Below are 26,873 nucleotides of genomic sequence, written 5' to 3'. Positions count from 1 at the left end.
TGATGTCATTCTCCTCTCTCCCCTTCCAAATGTAATATCAAATTATAGTGTGGAAAATTATCACTCACTTGAAAATTGTAATAGAAGATTCTAATGTTTAAAAATTTGGAGTTTTATTTTTTAATATTTAGTTACTTCATTTGTGAATTTTTTTGAGAAACATTCTTTTAATAATACATTTTGTGTTAATTTCAAAATACTTTGTCTTTTGTTCCTTTATGTATGCTCCTTAATTTCAGTCTGATAAAAATACAACTTCAACTGGCAAAGAAGCTGGGTCTTATTTCCCTCAAGGCCAACATTAAGTGCATTTTACAAGATCTTCTTTAAAAATAAAATTTTTTTATTGATTTCGGAGAGAGGGAGGGATTGATTTGCTGTTCTGCTTATTTACATGTTCATTGGTTGCTTCTTATATGTGCCCTGACTTGGAATCAAACCCACAATCTTGGTATAGTGGGATGATGCTCTAACCAACTGAGCTACCTGGCCAGAGCTCACAATCTCTTCTTGATAGACTGATTACCAAATGGTGATATATCTAATAGTTTCCTAATGCAAACTTTGGACACGAAGGCTATTTAACCATTACTTTATTTTATGTTTTTGTCTAGTGGCTTCAATTTATTAACTTAAATATTTCATTTGATTGAAGTATTTGAGAGAGAGAGAAAATCTGATCATTAAATTTGGCTAAATCAAGGAGAATGAGCAGAGCATTTCCATCACTGAGCAGATGCCGTTACCAGATATAAAGACAGGGAGGAATGTTAGTTTTTCCTTTAAAAAACACTAGAAGTATTCATTATTTATGATATAAAAGTGAAATTTAATCTTGTTTAAGAAATTAAGAGAAATTTATTTCCCATATCTAGTAAATTCCCATTCATCCTTTAGTTCTTAGGTGAAGTTTCTCAGGAAAGCATTCCCTGACTAGTTAGGCTGCCCTAAAAACATGATGTCACTTGTACTTCTCCTTTGTTGAACTTATCACAATTAATTAATAATTTGTGGAATTATATATTTAATATCTTCCTTTTCTACTATGTCTAAATTCCATGAGGGCAGGGATTGTGTGGTGTTATTCCCAACTGTTTTCTCAGTTCCTAACATATTCTCTAGCACAGAGTAGAATCTCAATAAATAATTTTTAAGAGATGAATGGATACATGAAAATAGAATGTTCACAATCTCAATACTCAGGACAAAACAGATAAAATTAAAAAAACAAACAAACATTTGAAATGATTTAACATCCATCAAGAAGGTGCGGGTTAAGTCCATGATGATATAGCCATGAACTGAAATGAGGGAAATCTGTATTAAGTCTGTGTGATGTGTACTTTTCAAAAAGTGATAATATATACCAGTAGAAATATTTTTTCCTGGTTGGATGGTTACCCAATAAACCAATGAAGATGGTAACTTTTGGAAAGACAGATAAGGACTGAGGAGAGCCATACCTTTATTTTATACTATACAAAATTATTTCACTCTTTGAATGATATTGTATTATTTTATGTTTTAAAATTGTGAACTGGAGTTATTGGATGGAGATATAGTCTCATATTTATTTTCTTCATAATACATTTTGGCATTAAGCCAAAGAAATGTTTTGTTTTGGTTTTAAATATCCTGGTATTTCAGTTGGTGTCCTTATTTTTGTCTATTTTTTACAAGGTTGAAAAATGATCCCGCATACAATTTTCTACACTGTCTATTCACTTAGCATTATATTACCAACTTTAATTTTAATTATTATTTTTACTTAAAAAGATACATAAACTGATTAAAACAGAAAATTGAAATAACAATGAAGAGTGGAGAATAAAAGTCCTCTAACACCCCAGTCTTCATTCTCAGATTTTCAGGGGATAACCACTACTATGAGTGTTACGTACCTGCTGTAACAAATTACCACAAACTCAGTGGCTTCTAACAAAACACCTGTATTACCTTTCAGTCCTGGAGGTCTGAGGTCCAAAACACATTTGTTGGTAGAGCTGAGTTTCTTTTGGAGGTTCTACAGGAGACTCTATTTCCTTGCCTTTGCCAGCTCCTAGAAGCTGTTCACATTCCTTAGCTGGTGGCCCTTCATCACTCTGGCCGCTGCTCCTGTCATTACATCTCCTTCTTTTCACTGACCTTTTGGTTTTCCTTTTTTAAAAAAACCCCTGTGATTACATTGGGCTTACCTGGATAATTCAGTATAATTTCTTACCTCAAGATCCTTAATCTCATTTGTAAAGTCCCTTTCGTCATATTAGGTAACATATTCACAGGTCTGCCTACCACAGTACCTTTCTAGCAATTTTGTATGAAACACACAACTCCATCTCCTCTGCACCGCTCTAATAGCCTCCTAAGAGAGGCCTTTTAGGATGTCCCATACTTTACTAAACACGTGATAAGTGAAACGTTTATTAAATGTCCTTGGGAGTTCAGAGAATCTCATGAAATGCTTAATGGATAAAAGCAATATACAATTGAAGAAAAATCAATTGAATTAAATCAATTGCACTTGTAGGAAATTCTCAGCTCATGGAGCACTGAATTCTATCAATTAGCTTTATACCAATAGAAGTAGTGGCTTCTTGATTGACAAGGGAGGATCACACTACCAATGAGACACTAAATTTTTCAGCAGTAAAGAGTGCAACATGACTTTCTGTCTAGGTCACTGTGGCATTTTAATGATAACACAGGATTTCAAAAAATCAGACTTTGAAGGCAGTTGCCCTACTCTAGCATTGTAGCAATGTTATTATGAGTTAGTTCTGAAGCTAATGAGAAGGTCATGAGATGGAAATTGATTACAGCAAACATCAAACTATTATTAAATGGCTTACTGGAAGGAGGAAACAAAATTTGAGGCCAAATTGAAATGGAATTTAAGGTGGTTCAATATTAAAATCACTACTAGGAAATGATACAAATGTACTGGAAAGAAAGCCCTTTTGCTTTATTTTAATTGCTTTTTTCTATTTGTATTTTATTGTACATCTAATTTCCTTTTACTGAATTTTATCTTGCTCAAAGAAACATTTTGACTATTAGATATGAAATAATTCCATCAAAAACTTGTGGTTCTGATTCTTGTAGCAAACAGATTGCCTACAGCAATGAAACTATATAGTATGAAACACATTCTAAAATCTCTCTTTGGCACCATGTTCTGATCCTGACTAAATTTATCTTTTCCACTTACTTTATTTTGTGTGAACATTTATTTAGAGTCACAAAAGTATTTATAATAAGTTTATGGAAGTTTGTTGTCCAAATTACTTTGGGTAAATACTTAAACCAGACCTCACTTGTATTTGAATCCTAAACCTTGTCTACTTCCTGTGATACTTAGATTTTTTTTTAAAAGGCACTAACATGTATTCAGTTTTACAAGTTAGATATCCAAAAGTCATTCTTGAAACTGTCTCCTTTTCTACTTTCCAAAATATAATCCATCATTATGTTCTATAGGTTGATATCTTCAAGCCCTTTTTGGTTCTCTCCACTTTTCATCATTTCCACTCCTACCAGTCTGGCTCAGGCTACCCTTGTCTGGACTGTAGCAGTGACCTCCAAAATGCTCTGCCTGTAGCCATTCTCCTCATTGGATCTTTACCATTCTGAGGCTTTCCATGACTTGACCCTCAAGACTTTGAAGCGGGGTTGGCCCCTGCTTGGCAATGCAGTTTCTTCTTGCAGCACTCTCTCTTCTGTTCTTTGCACTGCAAGCACAAAGTCATTCATAAGAGTTTCTCTGATAAGCCACCCTTCCTTCTGCCATAGGTGCTTAGCAAGAGCTGTGTCCTCTGCCTTGAAAGCTCTTCTCTCTTTGCCATCTTTACTTCAGTTCCATCTGTTTCTTCAAGGAAACCTACTTGGGTTTTTCTTACAGGGTGGGTCCCCAACTAGGAATTGTTCTGATAGACTTTTACATTTGTTTAAATGCTTCTATTATTAATATCTGCCTCTCTTAGACTCTAAGCTCCATGAGAGCAGGGACTTGCTTAGTTTTTGCTCTCTTCTTTGCCTGTGACTAGCACAGTATATGGTAGCTAAATTGATGTTAAATAAATATCTACCGATATTTATGGTATCCTTGGTGCAGAAAGGAGGAGAGAGATGAAGAGAAAGAAAAACAAAACCCCATATATTTGCTGTATAAGTAAGAGGAAAGAGCAAAAATCAACAGTGATATGACACTAGAGTAAGTACAATCACTGAGTTATTACTTGAAGAATAATAGTAAAGATAGCATGAATAGACTTCATGGTGTATTTATGGTGAGGGTCAGGTATAAAAACTTGTACTAGAGAAGCCATGGCTGTGTATGGATATGTGATTTTGATCTGATAGTCAAATTTATCTCTTCTCTTTTAGTTGCTAAGTTAATTCAATTATTCACTTAATGAATTACTGAATTGAACTGTAGTCTAAATGCCAACTCTGGTTAACCATTCTTTCTTTTTTTTAAACACCGAGATAAAATTTATATATAACATTGTGTTAGTTTTAGGTATACAAGGTAATGATTATATACATATATATGTGTGTACACACACACACACATATATATAGCAAAATATATCTATCGCAAAACGATTACCACAATAAGTTTAGTTACTATCCATCACCACATAGTTACAACTTTTTTCTTGTGATGAGAACTTTTAAGATCTACTCTTAGCAACTTTCAAATATAGCACGTCCTTAAATAAAGTTGTTTTATTCAATGTCAGTTCATTATAACATTGATTAGGGGGGGAAATATCAGTCCCCAGCTGGGCCTACTGTCTGTGTAATGTTTGCACATTTTCTGCCTGTCTGCCTGGGTTCTCTGGGAACTATGGTTTCCTTCCACATCCCAAAGATGTGCATGTGGGGTTAATTGGTAGATCTACATTGTCCCTGTCTGAGTGAGTGTGGTTGAGGGTGTGAGTACACCCAGAAATGGAAGGTCATCCTGTCCAGGGTGGGCTCCTGCCTTGCACCCTGAGTCACCCCAGTGGGCTGCAGCCACCTGCGAACTGAACTGGAATAAGCGGATTGGAAAGTAATGATCCTACTTGTTTTTTTAGTAACCTTTCTTAAATGAATGTATAGTTCACATTATTTCAATATTTAATATTGGAAGTGTTTTGGGTATTTATGTAGAAGTTTGGTGATGTTATTTGTGACCAGAAATATGCCATAGGAACCTAGCTCTTGTTTATATTGATTAGCCTATAGCAGAGATTTTCAAGTGGTGTGCCCCAAGAATTTTTAAAACATGCAATACTTATTTAGGCAGAGGCACTGACCTCTTTTGCCTTAGTCAAATTAAAAAAATAACAACAGTCAGCACAACAATAGCTGTCCAGTGTGAAAGCCTTGTCTTGAAACATAAATATATCAACCATATAATAGAGTTGCATCTTATTGATCATGTAGCACAATAAAGTTGGGCCTGATTGGTTAATTCTTGGTACCAGAAATCCTTATATACAAGTTATCTGATTCTTTAGAGTAACTTTGGAACAAAAAAGATAGGTAGTTACTATTATTATTTTTTTTGTAAATGAATCAAAATTATACATATTTTTTGTTAGGTAGGCAAAAAGTATACTTTTTAGTGTGCTGCAGAACTTAAGTACTTAGTTTATGTATACCATGAGAAGAAAAAGGTTGAAAATCACTGGCCTATGATATTATTAGTCTTGTTTTACATTGTTTTGCTTAAAGTCAGTTTCCAAGAACCTAATGACGACATTAAGTGAGGACTTACTGTATAATAGTCTCTTCTTATCTGACAGGGATATGTTCCAAGACCCACCAGTGGATGCCAGAAGCCACAGATAGTAAGTACTGAACTCTAAATATCCTATTTTTCCTATACATTCACGTCTATGATAAAGTTTAATTTATAAATTAGGCACAGTAAGTGATGAACAACAATAAGTAATAAAATAGAATAATAATAACAGTATACTGTAGTAAGTTATATGAATGTGGTCTTTCTCAAAATATCTTATTGTACTGTACTCACCCTTTTTCTTGTGATGATGTAAGATACTACAGCACTTACGTGGTGAGATGAAGCGAGATGAATGATGTAGGCATTGTGACATTGCGTTAAGCTACTCTACGGGTGACTTGAACACAAGCACTGCAGTACCGCAACAGTCGATCTCACCATCAAGGCAGGCTACTAAGTGACTAAGAGGCAGGGAGCATTTACAGTGTCGTTACCTCAAAGGGATAATTTCATGTCCTTTGTGAGATGAAGTGGGATGCCATCAGATTTCATCATTTAGAATGGTATGCAATTAAAACTTATGAGTTGCTTATTTCTCGAATTTTTCATGTAATATTTTTGGATTGTGGTTGACTGTGGGTAACTGAAACGGGGAAAAGTGAAACCATGAATAAAGGGAGCCTCCTGTATACAACACAGTATTAACAATGGACACCATGCTGTATATTACATTCCCAGGATTTATCTTATAATTGGAGGTTTATAGTTTATTCCTTCTACTGCCTTTACTCCTCTCCATATCTCCTCGCCCTGCCATTGCCTTCACCACTGTTCTAATGTATAAAATAAGGTGCACAACTGCCATTCTCTGGAGCATTTTCTCAATCTGTTGAGATTTTGCTTCCTGACAGTTGTCATCAATTTGGCTCAAATAAATTCATAAAAATTTTTACAGGTTTCGACGTTTCTTACTTTGACACAGAATAAACACATGTTTATGTCATGCCATTTGAAAAATAGAATTTAAAATTGAATGCATAAAGTGAACATCACTGAACAAACATACACGATCTTATTAACTCCTCAGACTGTCTTTGAGAAGTTTTAGCTTGACAATTATGGAAGACACAAAAATGTAACTAATTTCTACACGTTCATACTTATAATAAATAACAGACCCCAAACCTGTTGCAGCACCCACCTATCTTTCCAGTAGCAACTGACTCAATCAATCATGCTTTTCCCACCTTGCTCTTTCCACCACATTCCTGCTTCATACAAAGAATTGGCAGCCCTACTCAAAAAAAGGAATTAGGTTCTTAAGTGAATGGGATTACAGGGTTTTTTTCCTCACCTTTCAAAACTTTTTTCAACGTAACTATTTTATAATGCAAAAACTAAAAATGCAGCAAAGATGAAGGACCAACGCCCTCTATCTTCCCCCAGTAACCTGGAAAGCTTCAGCTCTGGGAACCGCTTACTTTCTAAGCGCTGGCGAAGGTCGCCCTCAGGGAGGTGGGGCTGGTGTCGCAAAGAAAAAAAAACACGCAAAACCCGCCAAGCTGCTTTACGGCACTGGCTCCGCCCCCTCCAGGTGCGGGAGACTGAAGCCGGCAAACATGGTCGTCACCTCTTTTTTCAGCTGGGGTGTGACTGCCCTGGCAGGGTTGTTGCTCTTGTCCTTCGGCAGCTTGGCCACTAGTCAGATTGAGGTAGGAGTCAGGCCCTCTGAGCCACCGGGCCCTGGGAGGACAGCTTTGTTGTGGCCGTGAGCGCCCCAGCAGATGTCCGACACGCAGAAGCAGAGGGAAGCCTCCTGGAGTCATTAGCCTTTTAACTAGGCTGACTGGACTCTGGCGAGGGAGTCACAGGGGACGGGTTAGGACACTGTCGGTCTGTTTCAGCCTTTTAAAACGGTGTATTAAAAGAATCAAATTCTGGGGACGGGGGAGGACCTGAGCCTTTGCGCGGACGAGTGTGTAGTCCCAGTAGGTGAAACGTGAGCGCAGGGTGCAGCACTTGCTTTCCTGCTGTTGAACTACAGCTCTCCGCTTGGATGGGAGTCAGGTGGGCATGGTGTTTTATTTTTGGCTCACAGGGGGTTCTGGCCTTTCAGAAAGCTTTTTACTGTCCCCTGCACTCTGATAAGACCTCAGTCCAGTTCTAGAGTCTGGATCTCTAGCATCACTTCAGGCCTGCATATCAAGCTGGTTAAGGGGCCCGTGTAGTCCAGACATTCGAAAATCTGTGTCCCAAGTTTTATCTTATGTCTACCCCATTTCCTCTGGGGTTACCCACAGGCTAGAAACCTGCGGTTTTAAAAATAAACTCCTCTCTTTGTCCTACTTTTTAATCAAAACTAAATTCTGTGTTCTGAACTTGTAAAATTGCTTTTAACCTGTTTAATTGCACTGGCTTAATGCAGGGCTGGTCATTTCTTGCCTAGGCTACTGCAATCACTTTATCTTTTCCCCAGGCTTCTAAATTCCTTCACTTAGATGCTACATTAGTCTTCATAGAATGTAAACTAGATCAGGTTATTCTTATCGAATCCGTTCAGTGCTTTTCCATTGCATACATAATAAAGTTAACATCATGATCTGGCCTCTGCCTGCTTTTCCAGTCTTCTTATTGGAGCCCAATCCTGCCCATAGATCAGTGGACTCCCAAACTTTTTAAATACAATTCCCACCAGTTTAAAAGGATATTGAGCATGCATTCTCTCTCTATTCAGGAATTACTGCTAATTTATTCAATATATATAAAGTATATTTTTGAGATAATATAAATACGAGTGGAAGTTCTATTTTTCTCCTTTATTCCAGTGGATCATGTTGTATACTTCATTTTGATTGCCATTACCTGCCCTCCCCCTACCTTTTTTGACTGTTACTGTGTTTTTTCACATTACCATGTTTTATACCTCCTGTTTCTTCTGTCCATTTACTAAGATGCATAAAAGCATAACCTCTGTAGAACCTTTCCCTACCCCTTTCCTTTGATTTTACTGTTGTAATTTGTACATTAAGAAGCAGCTAGAGGAGCTCGAGACCTTCGTCCATTGTCCTTTATAAGATTGTAAAGGGTCTCAAGTCTGAGAGGGAGGGATTGTTATTTTTTATTGTTAAAATATTTAACTAATTAATTATTTTTTAAAAAAAGAAGAAGAATATATGAAAGGGTGAGCCATGGGCATGGACTTGGGGAGGGGATTGTCGGGGAAGGGGGGTGCTGGGCGGAGGGGAGCAAAGGGGAAAAAATTGGAACTATTATAACAATATAATCAATAAAATATACTTAAAAAAAAGTTAGTATAGCACTTACTGATTATAACCCATGTATGGTTTGTATTCTCTATTATCCCATTATTTTTCACTTAGAGTGCAATAGTTCCCCAACTAGTCCGTGTCAAGTCATTCTTCCTTCCAATCTGTTCTCCAAGCTGCAGCTAGAGTAACTTAAAAATGCAAATCTGATCATGTCACTTAGGTTCATCTTAATATTGCTTTCAGGATAAAGAACACAATCTATTATGACCCATAAACAAGGCCCTGCGTACTTGGTTGGCCCCTGCCTATACCTCCAATTGTTTGTCTCTTTCCAACTTTTACTTATGTTAATCTTTTAGTTTCTCAAAACCTTTAAGCCCCATCTGCCATTAGGGCCCATGTTTCCTCTGCCTGGACCTCTTTTCTCTTCACCTTTTTGATCCTAACCCAAATGTCACTCCTCTAAAGAAACCTCCCTCAACTGCCCCCTCCCCCATTTCCCCATGTTATACTCTTTTCATTGTACTGTGTATATCATATCACCTTTACAGAATTTATAGGTTGTCCTTACCTGCTTAATGTAGTCTAGCAAGTTGGACAGTAGCCTCTTTGGAGGCAAGTACTCTGATTGTTTTTGCCAATCACTGCATTCTGAACACTCAGGGCAGTGACTGGCACATGGCGCCCAATGAAGTGATGAATGAATGAATGTTACATTGTTGTGTAATGTATTTGCATGCTTGTGTTCTTTACTGCACTCTGGGATTCTTGAGAGAAAGCAAGTTTTTCAGTGATTTTTGTCTCTGTATGATACATGGTATCTGGCACATAATAAGTAGAATGAAGAAGTAACTTTACAGTGCCTGTATTATTGTCTAAACAATCACAAAAGAGTTTTGCCATCTCAGAATTTTCACTAAAGTCCTAACGATCTAAGAGTTTTGGAGCTGGAACGGACATTCAGCTCTCATTTTCTACATGAGGAAAGTCAAGTTTAAAGAGCTAAATGACTTAACCTGGTCTAGCAGCCAAGTGAGGGATATAACCTGAGTCAACACTCAAATCTTCAAATTCCTAAACCAGTACTTTACCCAATATAGCATATTGCTTTTTTAAAGCTTCTTGGTAGCTGTTGAAAAAGATTTTTTTAAAAAGTATGTGTTTGTGTGTATATATATATGACACACATTTGAGTGAATTTTTAACTGAATTCTTGAAGTTTTCTTGCCAGTGGAAAAATAAAAGAGCTAATATTTGTTTTACAATTGCTGGGTTCCATTTACCATTTCTACATTCTGTGAGTCAGGTAACATTACCATTTTATAGGTGCGGAAATGGAGGCACAGAGAAGTTAAACAGCTTTCCTAAGTTTATACAGGTGAAGTGTCATAATAGGGCCCAGATTTGAATCCAGGCAGTTTGACTGTTCTAGTAATTAATACCGCTTAGGAGCAGATCTGAGGTCATTATGGTTTATATTCATTATTATTTCAATATATAGTAAAAATCATGTTAATTAGGTATCTGGATGCTGAGATTTTTAATGTTCCATGCCAGCAAATATAATTCAGATTCACTTTAGCCTATTAGTGAAATGGTACATGGCAGTATGCTAGATAATGTACTCAATAAAATATATTGGTGAGTTCAAATAAATTGGAAGCACCCCCCCTCCCCCCCCCACACAGTGTATGAATAAATTGAATGAAATTTCAGCAGGAATGGTATTAATTGTTATGTGTAGAATCAAGATATGAAATAAAGTCATTCACAATTTGAGGACTGAATGGAAAGCTAGAAGTATATAAGGAAGAGATGACTGGGACAAAATGTTTAAAAACAAATAGCCTCTCCCCAAAATAATGCCCCCTAACAAAAAATAAAACTCTATTGGTGCTTCATAAGGTCAAAAACTAGAGTCTTTATAACCTTACATAACGATGACTTACTGTTATTACAACTGTAAAAACTCCATGAATCTTAACTTTTTACCAGTCTGTATTCTGGGAAATGTGGCTTCTAATCTTTTGTTATTATTTGACTGATAGGATCAAGCAGAACAGTTCTTTAGAAGTGGCCACACAAACAACTGGGCTGTTTTGGTAAGTATGTTCCTTAGATATGTGCCTCAGAAATTTTTGTGTGAGTCAAGTGTTTGAAAATACAATTTATTGTATCTTATACTAGAAATTCTTTATTTTGGTTTGCTATGTTTAACTTGACCATATCAATTGGTCATATTCTTTGCCTTCATATATCTGTCAAATGGTGATGTTAATAACTATAACAATAAATTAGGGATGCTATTGTTTAAAAGAAGCATTATGTAAAATGTAGAGTCATTTTAATGATGGAAAGCAGTAGTTGTGTTTCTTATTTACAATATTAGTTTATAGATACTCTCCACTTAGGCTATTTTATTTTTATTAAAGATATTTTTCTCTTTACAAAAGTATATGATCATTGTAGAAAATTCAAATTATACAGAAAAGCTTAGAAGACAAGATTAATTTTATGTTATGTGAATTTCACCTCAATTGAAAAAAGACAGGAAAAATGTCTTCAAGTCTCTCATGCCACAATTAACAATTTGGTGAATATTCTTCTAAACTTCTCTCTTTTCATATATAAGCATAAAGATAGATGATTATATTACACCTGCTGTTTTACAACCTCATAGCAGTATATCTTGGGGAATCTTTCCCTGTTAGTAGATACAGAGATACATTATCTTTTCCAAAGCCTGAATTGTTTTCTTTTCTTTCTTTTTTTTAAAAAATGTATCATAATTTCTAGTTCATGAGCATTAGATTCTAAATTTTTCATTATTTTAAACAGGGCTGTGTTGGACATTCTTATACATACATCTTTGGGAACTTGACTGATTTTTCTCTTTAGGATAAACGCCTAGGCATAAGGCTGAGAAGTCAAGGAGCATAATTACCCTCTGAAGAAGCTGTACCTCTTTTTCTAATCCCAGGTCAACTGTGTATTATTAATTTTTATGTTTTCTTCTTGATCACTGGGCTACAGATTAAATTTTGTTTTAATCTGCATTATTTAGATTCTTAGTAAGTTTTGCTTAGTGACTCTTTTCTTCTGCCTTTTTTTTTGTTGTTGGTGTGTATTATCTTTAATTTATCTGGATTCATATTTGCATTTTAAATTTCCCAAATAGAATACATATAATTGATTTTGTTTTTCTTGTGCTTGGAAAGTATTTGGGTAATAGTTTCTCTGTTGGATATTCATTTAATGATATTTACATGATTAGAAGACACAATAAATCTCACTTAAGGAAAAAATGTATAAAAGGGTTCACTGGAAGAAAGGGCGAGGAAATAAAGAGGCAAGAAAGGAAGCTGATTATTGTGAAAAAGGAAGGGAGCAAAGAATGTATAGCGTTTCAAAGCCAGTAACTCTTGTTGGAAAAGGAGGAAAATTGGGGAACTAAGAATGGGAATGTGAAGGAGGTAGATAGAGGAATCCAAGCCACTGACCTCAATCTCTGTTGCCTCTCTGGGGATGGATTCTCAAGGGGGCTGGTTTTTGAGGGCTGGTGGTAGATTTTTGTAATACCTTTGATTTTAGAAATGTTTCTTTCTTTTTTAAAAATGCCCTTTTGTGTCACTTTAGAACTTGTATTTGCTATATCATAATATACAAAATAACTGTGAAATATTCTACTAGTGAAGTTTTTTTAAGTATAAAACTAGTTTGAATTGTTTCTAATTTTCTGTTCAGTTCAACAACTTTATAATGCATTTTCTTATGTACATTAAAAGCTGCTTTCTATGTTGTGTTTAATCTCTGTTTTACATTTTTACAACTAAAATTAGGAAGCAATCTAGAGTATAAGGAAATTTATATAACCCAAGGTAGCTAATTTTTTTTCTATTCTGTGAAGAGATTATGTGCACTGTCTTTGATTTCAGAGAATTTAATCTTTTAAGAAACAGGAACATTATAGAATCACATAACTGAGGGTAACTAAGTTGGTTCACTGTTTGATTTAATTCCCCAAAGGTTAGCTTTTTCTTAAACTGAGTGATCTTTTTATTTAATACTGGTTTTGAAAGACCTCTTCCCAGAGAGATTGGCTTTATTGACAATTCTTTATATACCTTCTTGTTTCTAAGCCTGAATTGTGATATACTCCTTCTTTAGGCATCTCCATGTCCTACCTAAAGAGAAATAATTCTGTAATGTCATGGCTTGTTTTGATTCATGAAGATAATTCATTTGTTTTAATACTTTAGGTGTGTACATCCCGATTCTGGTTTAATTATCGACATGTTGCAAATACTCTTTCTGTTTATAGAAGTGTGAAGAGGCTAGGTATTCCTGACAGGTAAGAATTCTTAATAAAGCTTAACTCTGAACCTCAGTGAAAATCACCGTTAGATGATTGTTATTATATTTGTATTTTTGTGTTGCTTCTGAAAAAGATAAGGAAACTTGAAGGTTTTTTGTTGTTGCTAGAACATACTGCCATGTACGTGGTAACTTGCTTAAGGCCATAATGGCAAATCATATAAAATATCAGTCAATACTAAGGTAAAAAGATTTGATAAAGTGCAATTGTTTAGTATCATTTATTTAATCATTAAGTGCCTCAGTGTGTGTTTTTGATTGCAGACAACAGAAGACGATTCTGACTGATTCAAGTAGAACAGGAATTTACTGAAACCATATTGATTACTACATCAAATTCATAGGAAGACTGTAGCTTTAAATAGGAACAAGGAAGACTAGGTAGCAGATAAAACATATCTAAAAATTATGATATAAAACCAGTCCAGTGACAGTAGTGCAGCTATAAATTTCTGAAGCCTAGACTCAGCTACTGCATAGCTCCTGCCATTAACTTTGGAAACTTAATGTTGGTACTGCTGCCTACTGCTAAAATCCAACTTTTCTTGACCCAGCTTCTTATAGCTTCTAGCTCTTAATTTAGAGCCCTTGGAGGGATGTCATTGGCAGAGCATAGATTTTTTTTTTTAATAATTATTAATTATTTTAATCTTTACTCACATGTTTATCAATGATTTCTAACAACTTGAAAAAACATAAGAATTACAGTTAATATTACACCTAAAAATAATCTTCAAGATATGATTTCAAGGAGTGGCTACAGTTTCAACTGAGAAAAACCTATACATAAATCTTGAGATATTCTTTTGTCACATATTGATATAATGGTTGTAGAAAATGGTTTACTGGCAGAGCATAGTTTTAAGTTCTCAGGTCTGTACTCTGGGGATTGAGGGAATGATAGGAAGAACAGCTGTATGGCATTGCTAGCTGCTATATAGGGAAGTGGGCTCTGCCTTCTATGAGGACTCACAAAGTGGGGTATTTCCTAGTTATGTGAGGGAGTTCAGGTACTAGGCAGATCAACCGCTCCTTCACCCTCAGATACATGCCCTCTGCATTTGGTTTTCAGATATGATAGATCTGTTTTTGCCACTACCAAAGCAGTTATAGAAGAACGAGCAGTCAGTTCAGTTGTTTAACTTTGATTTATTTAGTCCTATGTTCCTCCCTACCTGTGAGTCAGTTTGGAAAGAACTTAGCAGTCGGACAAACTGATCTTGAAATCTGGGTTTAGTGGTGATTTGGTTAAGGCACTCGGCCATGCTAAGCCTGTTTCCTCAGCTATTATGTAGTAATAATAGTACCTTTTTTTTTTTTTTTTTTCATAAATCAGGTACTTGTAATGAAAGCAAATAGAGCCATGTGGAAAGTGCTGCAGGAGCAGAAAAGCAGTGAATGACTCAGAACACAAAGTTCTATTCCATGTAAATAGATCATTTTAGCCTAAGAGGCTGACAAGAACTCTAATTTAATTCCTGTATTTTAAGTAGAAAATAAGGCAGCTCTATAATATTACCATTTTTTAAAAAGTGCATTAAATTAAGTCTGAGAAAGGATGATTTGTTGTATCAAGTATACAGGTATTATTCTTATAAATTAGCCAATTAATATAATTTGCTAGTTGGTTCTCCTTAGTAGATCATATGGTTAAATCCTTTGGTTTTTAACGCTTGTTGCTTCTATACACTATGTGCTACTCCAGGGAGCTATTGGGTATGGTTTGGCAATCGTTTTCACTTTGGTAAATGAATCTTTGTTTGCTGAATAAATCATTAGGAAATGTTTAAATGGTTTAAGTAAGTTTCAGATGAATTTTTTAGAAGTAGACTATAACTGTAGGATATATTTTATATATTAAACTTAGTAGGTTTGTTCCTAGGTTTCTGAAGAATATTCTTTAAAAGCTTATTCTTATTTCAAATAATTGCCTGTTTATATCTCTGTTTATAAAATCTTTGTTGGGGAATGAATTGGGGCTTTAAACAGTTTGTTATTTAACAAACAAATCAAAGAAAGAAGTCTATTTGGCTTTTCACCTGTTATGGTGAATGCTCCTCTTATTGGTGAATTCTCTCATTTCCACCTGGAATTAAGTATAAAAATATAATTATAAGTAAATTTTTATTTAGAAAATAGGAAATTATTATGAAATAACCGTTTGAAAACTTAACATTGTTAAGAATAGTGAATTTCAAAATAGGGTTTGAATTTTATACATTATGGAAAATTTTCAAGTTAAAACATTATTATAACTTTTTCATATTGCTGTATGTATCCTGAGAAAAATGGTTGGTCACTATATTTAATGACAATTTGGTGTAGAGCTGTAAGTTTTAAAAACTGTTTGCTTTTTTAAAGGAGCATTTTACCTTTGTTTTGAAATGCAAAGTATTTGCATTTCGTTTTCCCATACATTTCAGTGAGAAATTAGTTCATGTCAAAAATCATTTACTAAAATACATGTCACATGTGATTCGTTTTTTGAAAGTTCACATCAATTTGATAGTTCCATAGATCCTGTTGAAATGTCCCATTAGTTATGTCACTACATTTGTTCTGATTTCTCCCTGATCTTCTGTCTGTATTTCACATACTCTGACCATATTGACCTATTCTCTCTGCCTGGAATGGCTGTTTATACTTCTTGCTCAGTGCTCCCTTAACCTGGCTGTGATTCTGAATCATTTGTGGTGTATGTTGAAAATACTGATTTCTTAACTTCACCTCTGAATATTCTGATATACTAAATACGCAGTCAGGTCCAGACATCAGCTCTCTATGTAGTTCTGATACAGTCAAGTTTAGGAAGCACAGCTTTAACTTTTACCTGACTTCCAAATTCACTTTACTTTAATAGTTCAAAAAGCATTTCCTGTTTGCCTTTTTTGCTTTTATGGTATCCTGTATATACTTTGATTATAATATGATTGTACTAATTTAGTATGTTGCCTTTATTAGATTATGAACTCCTAGAAAGGAATGAGGATTATATTTTATTTCACTTTGCACTTCCAACATCTAGCACTGTGTCTGTCACATAGTAGGTGCTCAGTAAGTAGTGGATGAATAAACACATGACTGGGAAATACTTCATCAGTTAGGCAAAGCAAACACAAGTTTGCACTTTAAAAACATTTCTATTGCAAAAATTATGTTAGTCTGATTTTTAGCAAGTGGTAATCTGATACAAGAGACATTTTAATAGTTTTCCATAATTTTATAATACTATTTCAAAATATTGACTCAGGGAGAGGGGATTTTATTTGTTACAGTGGGAAAATAAAAAGATATGCTGCTAAGATCTTAACAGCTGCCCTCCTGCCTATTATCATTTTTATACCCAAGCTCCATGGAGGACAGGTGTCTTGCCCTTTGTGCCCATACTTTTGGTAACCCTACCCAACCTCAAAGATTTTGTTAAATTATTTGCGTGATTTTAGCTTCCTGAAACATTTCACTGTTTTTAGGAATTTTTTTGCCTTCAAATAATTGTTTTGAACTAAACCCCTGTTTCACTGCCTCCAGTATGTTTAATATACTTAAGATGAGGAGGCGCAAAGACATTATTAAGTAGGGATTAGTTTTAAAGTCAGTATGTGAAGCAAAAATTGAGCCAAAATTATTCTTAAAAGTTTCTTAAATAGCACATGAAGTACAATATAGTGTTGTCTTTCATCAAAAATAACAGCCTGTTTTTTCCTCCAGTGCTAGAGCAGATTACTGTTTTCTTTGATGGAGTACTTGATGAAGTGGTTTACTTAGGATTAGGGTATAAAAAATATACATATGTTTAATACTAGAATTGTGATGCTCAAGTTGTGAGCAGCAGTAGGACCTGAGATTGCCTGAGGGAATGTAGAATCATTGTTCCTGCCTCATGTTTACTTTGGAGAATATACTTTGAATATTATCGTAGGTGGGATCTCTCTCTTTTTTTTCTTTTTCTTTTTAATATGATTTACCTGTACTACAAGTTGGGTGGATGTGAGTTTTTATAATGATCCCTGTCTGATAAACTATTTCTGTAGTTAAACCCAGCAGCTTTTTGGACTATTTTCCCTTACTCTACATTTTAATCATCATATGAAATTAATATTCCTAATTTAAACCTTTCATTCTTTATCTCCCCTTATTCATAAATTCTAGTGTATGCAAAATAAGGTTCAAATCCCTTATGGTGGTACACAAGGTTTTCCAGTCTGGTTCCAGATATGATATTCTGATCATTGAATTTCTGATTATTTAATTTCAATCCAGTTGATTTCTTATAAGTCCTTGTATTAGTCCCTGTCATTGCTTTACACTGGTCCCTCACTGAATTCAATCCATGCATTTTTTAAAGCTGTCTTGGTCCTTCTTGCATAAATAATATTTTATTTATACTTGTACCATGGCATCTTTTTGTATGTATTGGCCTTATTTCTTCAGGCTGGTTCTAATTCCTTACAATTTATGCTTTGGTATATTGTACACAATTAGATGAATGAAAGAAAGTATGCTAAAGATCCCTTGCTAAGTGAAACCTGGTTGGTCTAGACTAGACAGGAAATATTTATAAATACTGCACACTTATAGTCTCTTTAAATCTGGTTTCTCAAACTGTACTGAGCTAAATGTGCTCTGTAGTTGATATTATAGACTATTTCCCAGCTTCTGCTTTAGGGTTCCATGGGTGGGATGGTCTCACCACGGCACTTAATTCATTTCCTTCTGTCAGATACGAGTCATAAGAGTCATGCCTAGGACAGGGTAACTTCAACTTTACTTGTTCCTACCTTCCTGCTGTTTAAGTTCCCTCAGGATGCACTTTTTATTTTTGGCCTGTTGTCTGTTTTAACTTCTTTCTTAAGCAATAAACATTGGAATTATAAATGTGAACTCTGGTAATTTTTTTGTAAATTAAAAAAGAAAAAACTACTAATTGCCTATTGTTTTTAAAATTACATCAGTAATATAGTTTTTTACATTGCTTTTTATGCTGATGTGGATTATGTCATATACATTTGGGGGTATTTTCTAAAGTAGAGCATTAATAAGATATTTCAGGAATTTTGGGGGGTACTTATTAAAATAATATGGAGAAGAGCCTGACTATTGTGGTTCTTTGAAAATACTTGTGGCTTTTTCTGTAATGAAGTCAGCTGAAAGGAACCCCTATTTCTGGCCTGCTCCTTTACTTGCCTTGTACCAAACATCTATTATCCACCATAATTCAGGCACTATGTTAGAGATTTTATAATGAACTATTTCATTTATTCTTTGAGGCCTTTGTGAAAGATTGTATTTTTTCCCATTTTATGTATTAAAAATAGTTACTCTGAATTGTTAAATTACTTAATTAAGGCCCATAAAGCTAACATTAAATAATAGAAACAGAACTTGAATTCAAGTCTTTTGGCTTTATGACTGGAGCATTTTTATTTTATCATAAATATTTCCTTCCTAGGAAATTATGACAGTTAATATTTATATGGTATTTATAATTAGAAATTTTAAAAAATTATCTCATTTTAGTCTTATGGCATTTCTGTAGAGGTTGGTATAATTATGCACACCAAACATTTAATACCCTATTAAATTAAAAGTATCTACATGATGAATATAGTGCTGCAGGGTTGTGAAATGGTTAATATTAATAAATATAAGGAATGCCTCTCCTATGTTCCCAATACCTTATTTTTTTAATAGTTTTATTATTGTCTAAGCCATTATTATTTCACGTTTCATGTACTTCATGCTTCTTTACTTCATCATGTTTGTAACTGTAATAACATGCTTCTATCAGGAGCTTTGTAGCTGTTTATTCCCTGTCTCTAATCTCTTTCCCCTTTGGTTCATCCTTCACACAGCTGTTAGAATTCTATTTCTCAGACATGGTTTTTGTCTTTTTACTCCCACCATCAAGAACCTGCAATGACTCTGTTGCCTCTCCATAAAATCCAAATTTTTCAACCAGCCTTTTGTTTTTAACTACTGTTTTGTTAATTTCAACTTACTATGTTCATTTTTTTGTTATGACATCTGCTACATAATATTTAGTCACTCCCATTCCTTTTTTGTTTTGTTTTTTACTATTTACCCCACCTAGAACACTTAGATTATCCACTGTGCTCTCCTTTCCTACCTGTATATTTTTCTTTCCTTTGTGTCACTGTGTAGAACTTCGTAGAGCACTCTGTACAGGAAGCTAATTGAATGATTTTAAAAAATCATCACATTTTATAAAATTTTCTAAATTAAATATATACTTACAGTTTTATTTTATTACTATTTTTATTATGATTTTGCCTTATTTTTTATGAATAGAAGAACTGGAACTGTAGTAAATGTGCTTTGTAAATAATTTGCAATATATTATTGTAGTTAGTGTCCCTGTCACTTCTCAACAGTCTTTTTCTCATATACTGTATAAGAATATAAGTAGTAATGTTTGAATACAGGTACTTAGAATAGTTAAAAAGTTGAAATGTGCTCTAAGGAGGAGAATAATGACAAAGATAAAGGAGCATTTTTGCCAAGGCCATCATGCTCTTACATTTAAATAATAAATAGAACCATTTGCAAGACTAAGAAGATGGTGAAGTGTTTTATGGTGCAAAGGATAAATATCTTCATTGATTTTTAAGTGGACAAGAAGGTTTTGGGATCTTGGATACGGGAGATGTTTGTTCCTTCATTAATATTTACATATTCTTCATCTCTGGTAACCTGGTTTTCTTGACTTGATTGTTTTTTAGAATCACTTTTACTATTCTTAGGTCTTGTTCTTTCATATCAGCTTGTCAAGTTCTTAAAACCATGCTCCTTTTACTTTTGTCATTATGCTTGTCTTTAGAGCACATTTCACTTTTCATTTGCATTGCAGTGACTTTTAGATTAACTTAGAGAGAATGGGCTTTTTTATGGTATGAAATCTTTCAATTTATGAGCAATATACACCTTTGTTTAATTATGTGACTATCTTGGAACTGAGTTTTGTAATTTTAATTTTTCTCCATGAACATTTTTTGGTAGAATTTTAAGGTTTCTTATATTTTTATTGATATTGTAAATGGTAGCTGTTAAAAATATACATTTTCTTCTGTTGTGTGTGAAGTTAGATTTGTATATTGTTTTAGCAATTTGCTGAACTTTTCTTAATTTTAATAATTTGACTATAAAATTTTTTGTACATCATATATCTGATAAGGGGTTAATATCTCAAATATATAAAGCACTCACACAACATAGCAAAAAGACAAACAATCCAGAGGATCTGAATATATATTTTTCAAAGAAGACATACAGAAGGCCAACGGGTCCATAACATTACTAATCATCAGGGAAATGCAAATCAAAATAATGAGATAATCACTTCCCACCTGTTCCAATAGCTGTTATCAGAAAGATTTGATAGCAGGTGTTGGCAAGGATGTGGACAAATGGAAAACCCATTTTACTTACATGTTTTACTTCCTACTATATCATCAGGCCTTTAGTAAACCTGAATATGGCCTGAGAAGGGTACTGCTAGTTTTTTGGTCTTGGACAAATTATTGAATTTCCCTCAGCTTTAGTGTCCTTGTCTTTAAGATGGGGAAACAACACCTGCATGAGGTGCATCTTCTTGGTTCATCATTCTGGTTGGGATTAATTCCCAGCTCCTTTTTTCCTTGCATCGTCCCATAATCTCTGGAACCAGCCTGCCATGTTCCCTGATTACTTTCTTTGCAGTGTTCTAACATTGACTTAGCATTAATTTAATGATTCTAAATACTAGTTTTATTATTACTGTGACAGTCTGAATTATCATAGGGAAGGTCATAAATAGGTAGAGGTTTGTAAGTTGAGCCGTTTTCAGTCATCAGTTGCCTGTGTAGCGACTAGACAGGAGGAGTATCTGTTAGTATGAAGAGGAGAAAGAAGCGGGTGCTTGCAGAACAGCAAAGTCATGTTAGTGACAAAACACTGGAATCCCTAATGTTCCACAGATTTTTAATGTTGGTATATCTAAAACTACTTTTGAGTTCTGTTCTCTGTAAGGTCTTATTCTTGAATTTCTGTAAAATTGTGTGCCGTTCTAATATTCATTCTCCTTATTTGAACTGGCTTTAGTGATTCCTTGCAATTAAGAGAACCTAACTAGAATACATAATAAGGTGTGGGTAAGGGGTTATCAAAACTCTTTTCTTCTACAAAAGAATTTGACTTTTATTTACTTTGTAACTGTTCCTGTGGATATCTGATAAAGGTAGTCAACATTGCTTATGGTAAAAATATTCTCTTATTGATTAGATAACTGCACATGGGCTGGGATAAGTAAATCATAAATACTTGAGGAGAAAGCCATACCTCTGGGTTTCTCTGAATGTGATCATTCTTGTAATTGGGCTTATTCCATTTAGGGGCCCTGAAAACTATGTCTCTGGAGTTATTGCATAAGGTATTAATTCCAGTGGGGTATGAGGATTCTAAGCCAAAGTGGATATAAATCTCACTTCCTCCTACCTTGATTGTCACATGGAGCATCAACGAGAGAGCTTGGGAGGATCACAAACACACATACATACACTTAAGCCAGGTTGTCAGCTACAGCCTCATGGAAGAGATTCCCGGACAGCTGTATGTGTTGCTTTGTAGATTGTTGTGAGCGTACTCCCATGGAAGAGGAATACCTCATGCTGCTGAACAACTGTAAACCTACTTTTGCCCCACCCTGAATTAGTTTCCTATTGCTGCTATAACAAATTGCTGTGAATTTAGTGGCTTTAAATGATACAGGTTAGTTCTGGAGATCAGAAATCCAAAGTGGTCACCAAGTGAGTCCATTTCCTTCCTTTTTCAGCTTCTAGAAGCTGCTAGCTTTCCTCGGCTCAAGCCTATCCTTCATTTCGAAAGCCAGCAGCATAGCATCTTCAGTGACTCCTCCGTTGTCCCGTTTCTCCCTTCCCCTCTGCTTCTGCTGACACATCGCCTTCTCTGACTCTGACCCTCTTGCCTTTCTCTTATAATGACTCTTATAAGGCCTACCCAGATAGTCCTGGGTAATCTTCCCATCTCGTGATTCTTATTTAGTCTTCTGCAAAGTTCCTCTGAATCTTTAAAAGTAACAGATTCATAGGTTCTGGGTGTTAGGACATGGACCTTCTTGGGGCTACCACACTGTTTTACTGGCAAACATCATTTGCTATGCTATTTTATAATCTTCTAACTGAATTTGTTACCCATTGTGGTCATCTTTTAAGTTTGAGAGTTTAATGGGTTCTGTTTAGAAGACATCTGGTAGGTGTCACTGAGAACTATTTGGAATACTGGAAAAGTGAGGAGTCGTGAAACCCGAGAGGAGTTTGACAAGGGGATAGCTAACTGTTAATATAGAAATGTTGTAAAAGAGGTACACACAGTTTCTTTTGAATCAGGTGAGTAGAAATATGATTACAGTAGTTTGAAGAGTTAACGGAAAGCAAAGAAATAGAAAAAGTGGAGGATATTGACTGAGAAAGAAAAGGGAGCATAGACTGAGGGGACTTAGGCAGATTTTGGATTTGAGATAGAAGGAATTTATAGGTTGGGGAGGATCTCGAAAGAGAGAATAAAAACAGGAAGACAAGGACTAAAATTAATTTGGCGGTTCTTAGTATCTGCATTGGCTCATCCATTTATGGTTTTTATTTTTTCTCAACTAGGTTGAAAAATATTGGGGAACCAATAAAAGGATCCTAATGCCTTTGAGGTCATATGACTTAGGTGCTAGAATATACTTGCCAGCTTATATAATTTCAACTGAAATGGGGATACAGGGAAGAGAAAAAGGCAGGGGAGTAAATAGCCTCCAATGAAAAAAAAACTTAAGTGCTTGGGTGGTGGCAACCTCAGAATAAGTCAGGTTCAACTTGACATTTCACTGTGAAAAGTGGTGATAGCAGTAAGTATTTCTTAAAAAGTTCTGAGAATTTCTAATGGAGAATTGATAGAAACGATGTCATAATCCTGTCATGTTATGTCTGACTCTTTCAGGGGTGTTAAAAGGATAAGTAAAATTAACATTTGTGAATCTAATTTTATTTCTTTGGAGGGAAGATATTTCAGAGTTTTATATTAATGGCTTCCAAGAATTTGACTTGAGTATGAATGAGACATTACTCAATTCAGGAAAAATGTACCCTGACATTAAATCTTTATGCCCATTAACTTATTTTTAAGATTACATCTATCTCCAAGGCTTCAAATTATGAAATTCAGATATGTTATTTTAGAAAGTAAAACCCCTATTAAACAGAATTTAATTTACCTAAATTGTCATTTTTCTCAACCATACTGGAAGCAAAGGACAATCAAATAGGATCTTATTAGGAAGATTATTCTGCAACTACATTTTAAGGTTTATTCTGGGCAAATAAAATCTTACTTAATTTCCTGCACTTTATTTACATAGTTATATTTAATAAAAAATAGATATTCATGTGTCAGCTTTGATATACTGATAAAGATTGTTTAGCAAATTATACTTATTCAAGAAAATAGTTTATGTTGTCTTTTTTGCATTTCATTAATTATTTAGATGTTTAGCTTTTGCACAACATTTTTACAAGCTGGTGAGCACTGACAGTTTTTTTTCTCCCACAGAACTGTAACCACACATTATAAGACAATATAAATAAATAACATTAGAACATTTGATCAGTTATATAATAAAATGTCAAGTATCCAAATATTGAGTTCCATAGCTCAGGAGGCATATGAAAATTACATATCTGCTCAGTTTACTAGCAGAAACCCACTTCTTTTTTGCAAGGGAGGTTGGGAAGAGAAGGGAAAAAAGAACAGACGAATAGTAGCTGGTAAACAACATCTAATAGGTATGGAAAAAGAATAATAATTTCTGAAATTTATGATTAAGCATTGTTTCCAGCTATAATAAGAAAGCATTTACCTTTAAAAAATATTTACTAAAGAGCATATTCCACATATTCTTTATAAGACAATAGCAATATCTTACTAGAAATAGTAGCCATACCTGTTGTTAAGTTGCACCCAAAAATGCAAACATTAACTCTAAAGCTTCTTCTCCCCCTCCCTCTCCTCCCCCTCCTCCTTCTTTTGGTCTGGAGGCATTAAAGGTGTACTTTTCTTCAATGGAGATTTTCAAAATAGAGGTTTCCATTACAGCACACAATGAGATTCATTGAGAGACATTAAGTAATTACCATACGACTTGGTAAAAAATCTAACAAAAATTACTGGTTGTGCAAACCTGGTGTATACTTGGTGTTAATATGGGAGATAGAAACAGAAAGTGAGAAAGCAAATAACCATATAGGTTCTGTTTCAATATTTGGAATGACTGAAGGAATAAACCACATAGGATCTAGAGAGTTTATAGTTCCTAGGGATTTAGTTCTATGATACTAAACATAAGTTCTATACTGGATGTTTTGGTACCTAAACTGTCTACATGTCTTATGTATTGATAAGATTCTGGCATGGGAATATATTTAAAGAAGACTTTTAACTCAGTATTGCATGATTTCAGGAAATGTGAACTGGTACAAATGATAAGCACATTTTAAATACAGAACAGCAAGAACCTTACACTAGGTGTCTAAGTGGGTTGATCGTAACACAAACAGAGGTTCTGTCAAGCATTTAAATTGGGAAAACTGCTTTTCAGTGCTCCTATAAAAGCTTATTTAGAGTTATTCACTTAATTTCTTGGCTAATAAGTAATCATCTCTGAAGTTTCCCTTCCAAGTCTGTAGCATCTGGCACCCCAGTTTTATTGCCCATTGAAGACTGCGGCACAGACCATTTTAGGGTGATACTTCTCTACATACACAAGTTGCTTTATGTTAAAAGCTCCATGCTGCTTTTGTCTTAGGATTTTTACTGCATCTTCATGTTTCATTCTACCTTCTATTAATGCTTGGGCAGTAAGCATGGAGCTCTACCAAGGTGCATGTTCTTCACAAAACTTGATTTTCTTCTTCTTCTTCTTTTTTTTTTTACAAGACTTAACTAGTCATCAACAAACTGGTTGGATGGTGGTGCACCTTCATCAAGAGCCAGTCAAAAACATGGATACCTTCTTTTTCCTAAGATAATGCCATACATTGCTTTATATACTCTTACTATTGTGGTAACTCGACACTTCTTAAGTTTCTTAATAACTTGGTTTAAGGTCTCATTGGTTGTATTGCATATCAAAAAAAGTGTGTGTTTGTATGTGACTTCATGGGAGGCAGTTCATTCAAGGCATGTTAACTTAGTTACAAAATACTAGGGTTACTAAAGAATTAAACAAATTGAATACAGAAATGATGTAAAGAAACTCCAACATACTTCACTTGAAATTCTCAGTGCTTTGAAGTTGGGATTAATGGGAAATGAAATGAACCTCCTAATAAGAAGCAAATCTTCAATCTAATACGTATTGAGCAGTAGAAAGGAAGTGCACGGAGGCTTCCTTCATCGAGGTCAGAACTGGCAAAGGCTATGTGTGTTGCAATGCAACACTTCTGTGTACAGGTTAACTGCTCTTAGGCAGCTTCTTGGTGGTATTTTAATGAATTTTTACAGTTCTCTTGTCCTCGTAAAGCTTATGCTGTGCTTGGCAGTAATCTTCATTGTCCTTCAGAAACTCCATAAATATGTGATGACAAAAGGAATATGTTTACTTGTTGAAAATTGTGGTTTAATCATACAGTGGATACGGAGGTGGCAGTGACAAGGCACAGTGCCTGTGGCTGAAGGGCAGGGGTCCGCGGTGCTCACTTGCAGGGTGGAGGCAGTGCAGGTGTTGACAGAGGCACCAGGCTGGTACTGAGTTTTGAAAAAGAATGAATTCCATTCCTCAAGCATTCTTAGTCAGATTTTATTATAATTAAAAAAAGATTTTAGGAAGATATTTTGGTTTTTAAACGATAAAAACAGACTTAAAATTGATAGCTATAAAATTAAGTGATTTGTTTATTTAAAATTTAAGAAATATTTGTAATGAAGTTTAAAGCATAAATGCAGGAGTAGGCAAAAGTAGGTTTACAGTTGTGAGTATGCGAAAGTTTATTCTTATATTATTAATTTACTACTGTAAACCTGCTCTGCTTACACCTGTGGTATTGAACCATGGAAAATGGAAATACTAAGATGATGTTCTTATGAGAAGTGATGTCCCTTTAATATTTGTTGCTATGAGTACAGAAATTATGAAAGGTTTTCTTTTGACCCTGCTCACTTCGTGGGAGTGGTGTGAAAGGCAATGCATTCCTTTGTACCAGAGAATGTAGTGGTGGATGGAAAGTGTGTGGGCCTCACTGGATTTCCTTACCTTTAGAATGGAGACAGTAATAGTCTTCACAGGATTGTTTGGATTCAGTGAGAATGAACTGTCTGAAGGTCCTATAGGACAGTGCCTGTCCCATAGTAAACTCAACAAGTACTTGTTTCCACCACCTTGTACCTCACCCCATTACCTCATATTATAGGTATATTTTGAATACTAGTAATCATCACTA

The 26,873-nt window shown here is 34.8% G+C and overlaps 1 protein-coding gene across 1 annotated transcript in view; it reads left to right on the top strand.

The window, feature by feature from the left end:
- Window positions 1-7,326: 7,326 nt before the first annotated feature.
- The window catches only part of PIGK (phosphatidylinositol glycan anchor biosynthesis class K), a 100,673-nt gene continuing 81,126 nt past the window's right edge, over window positions 7,327-26,873 (top strand). Inside the window, exons 1-3 of the mRNA XM_090269635.1 lie at window positions 7,327-7,449; window positions 11,055-11,108; window positions 13,266-13,357. Coding sequence (XP_090125761.1) covers window positions 7,357-7,449; window positions 11,055-11,108; window positions 13,266-13,357 — 239 coding nt within the window. The 5' untranslated portion in view covers window positions 7,327-7,356. The remainder of the gene's footprint in view (window positions 7,450-11,054; window positions 11,109-13,265; window positions 13,358-26,873) is intronic.

The sequence above is a fragment of the Furipterus horrens genome, unplaced genomic scaffold, assembly GCF_987537825.1.
Source record: "Furipterus horrens unplaced genomic scaffold, mFurHor1.1.pri manual_scaffold_3, whole genome shotgun sequence".
Taxonomy (NCBI): Eukaryota; Metazoa; Chordata; class Mammalia; order Chiroptera; family Furipteridae; genus Furipterus; species Furipterus horrens.
The sequence above is the reverse complement of the archived record's forward strand: the minus strand, read 5'-3'. Positions and strand labels throughout refer to the sequence as shown.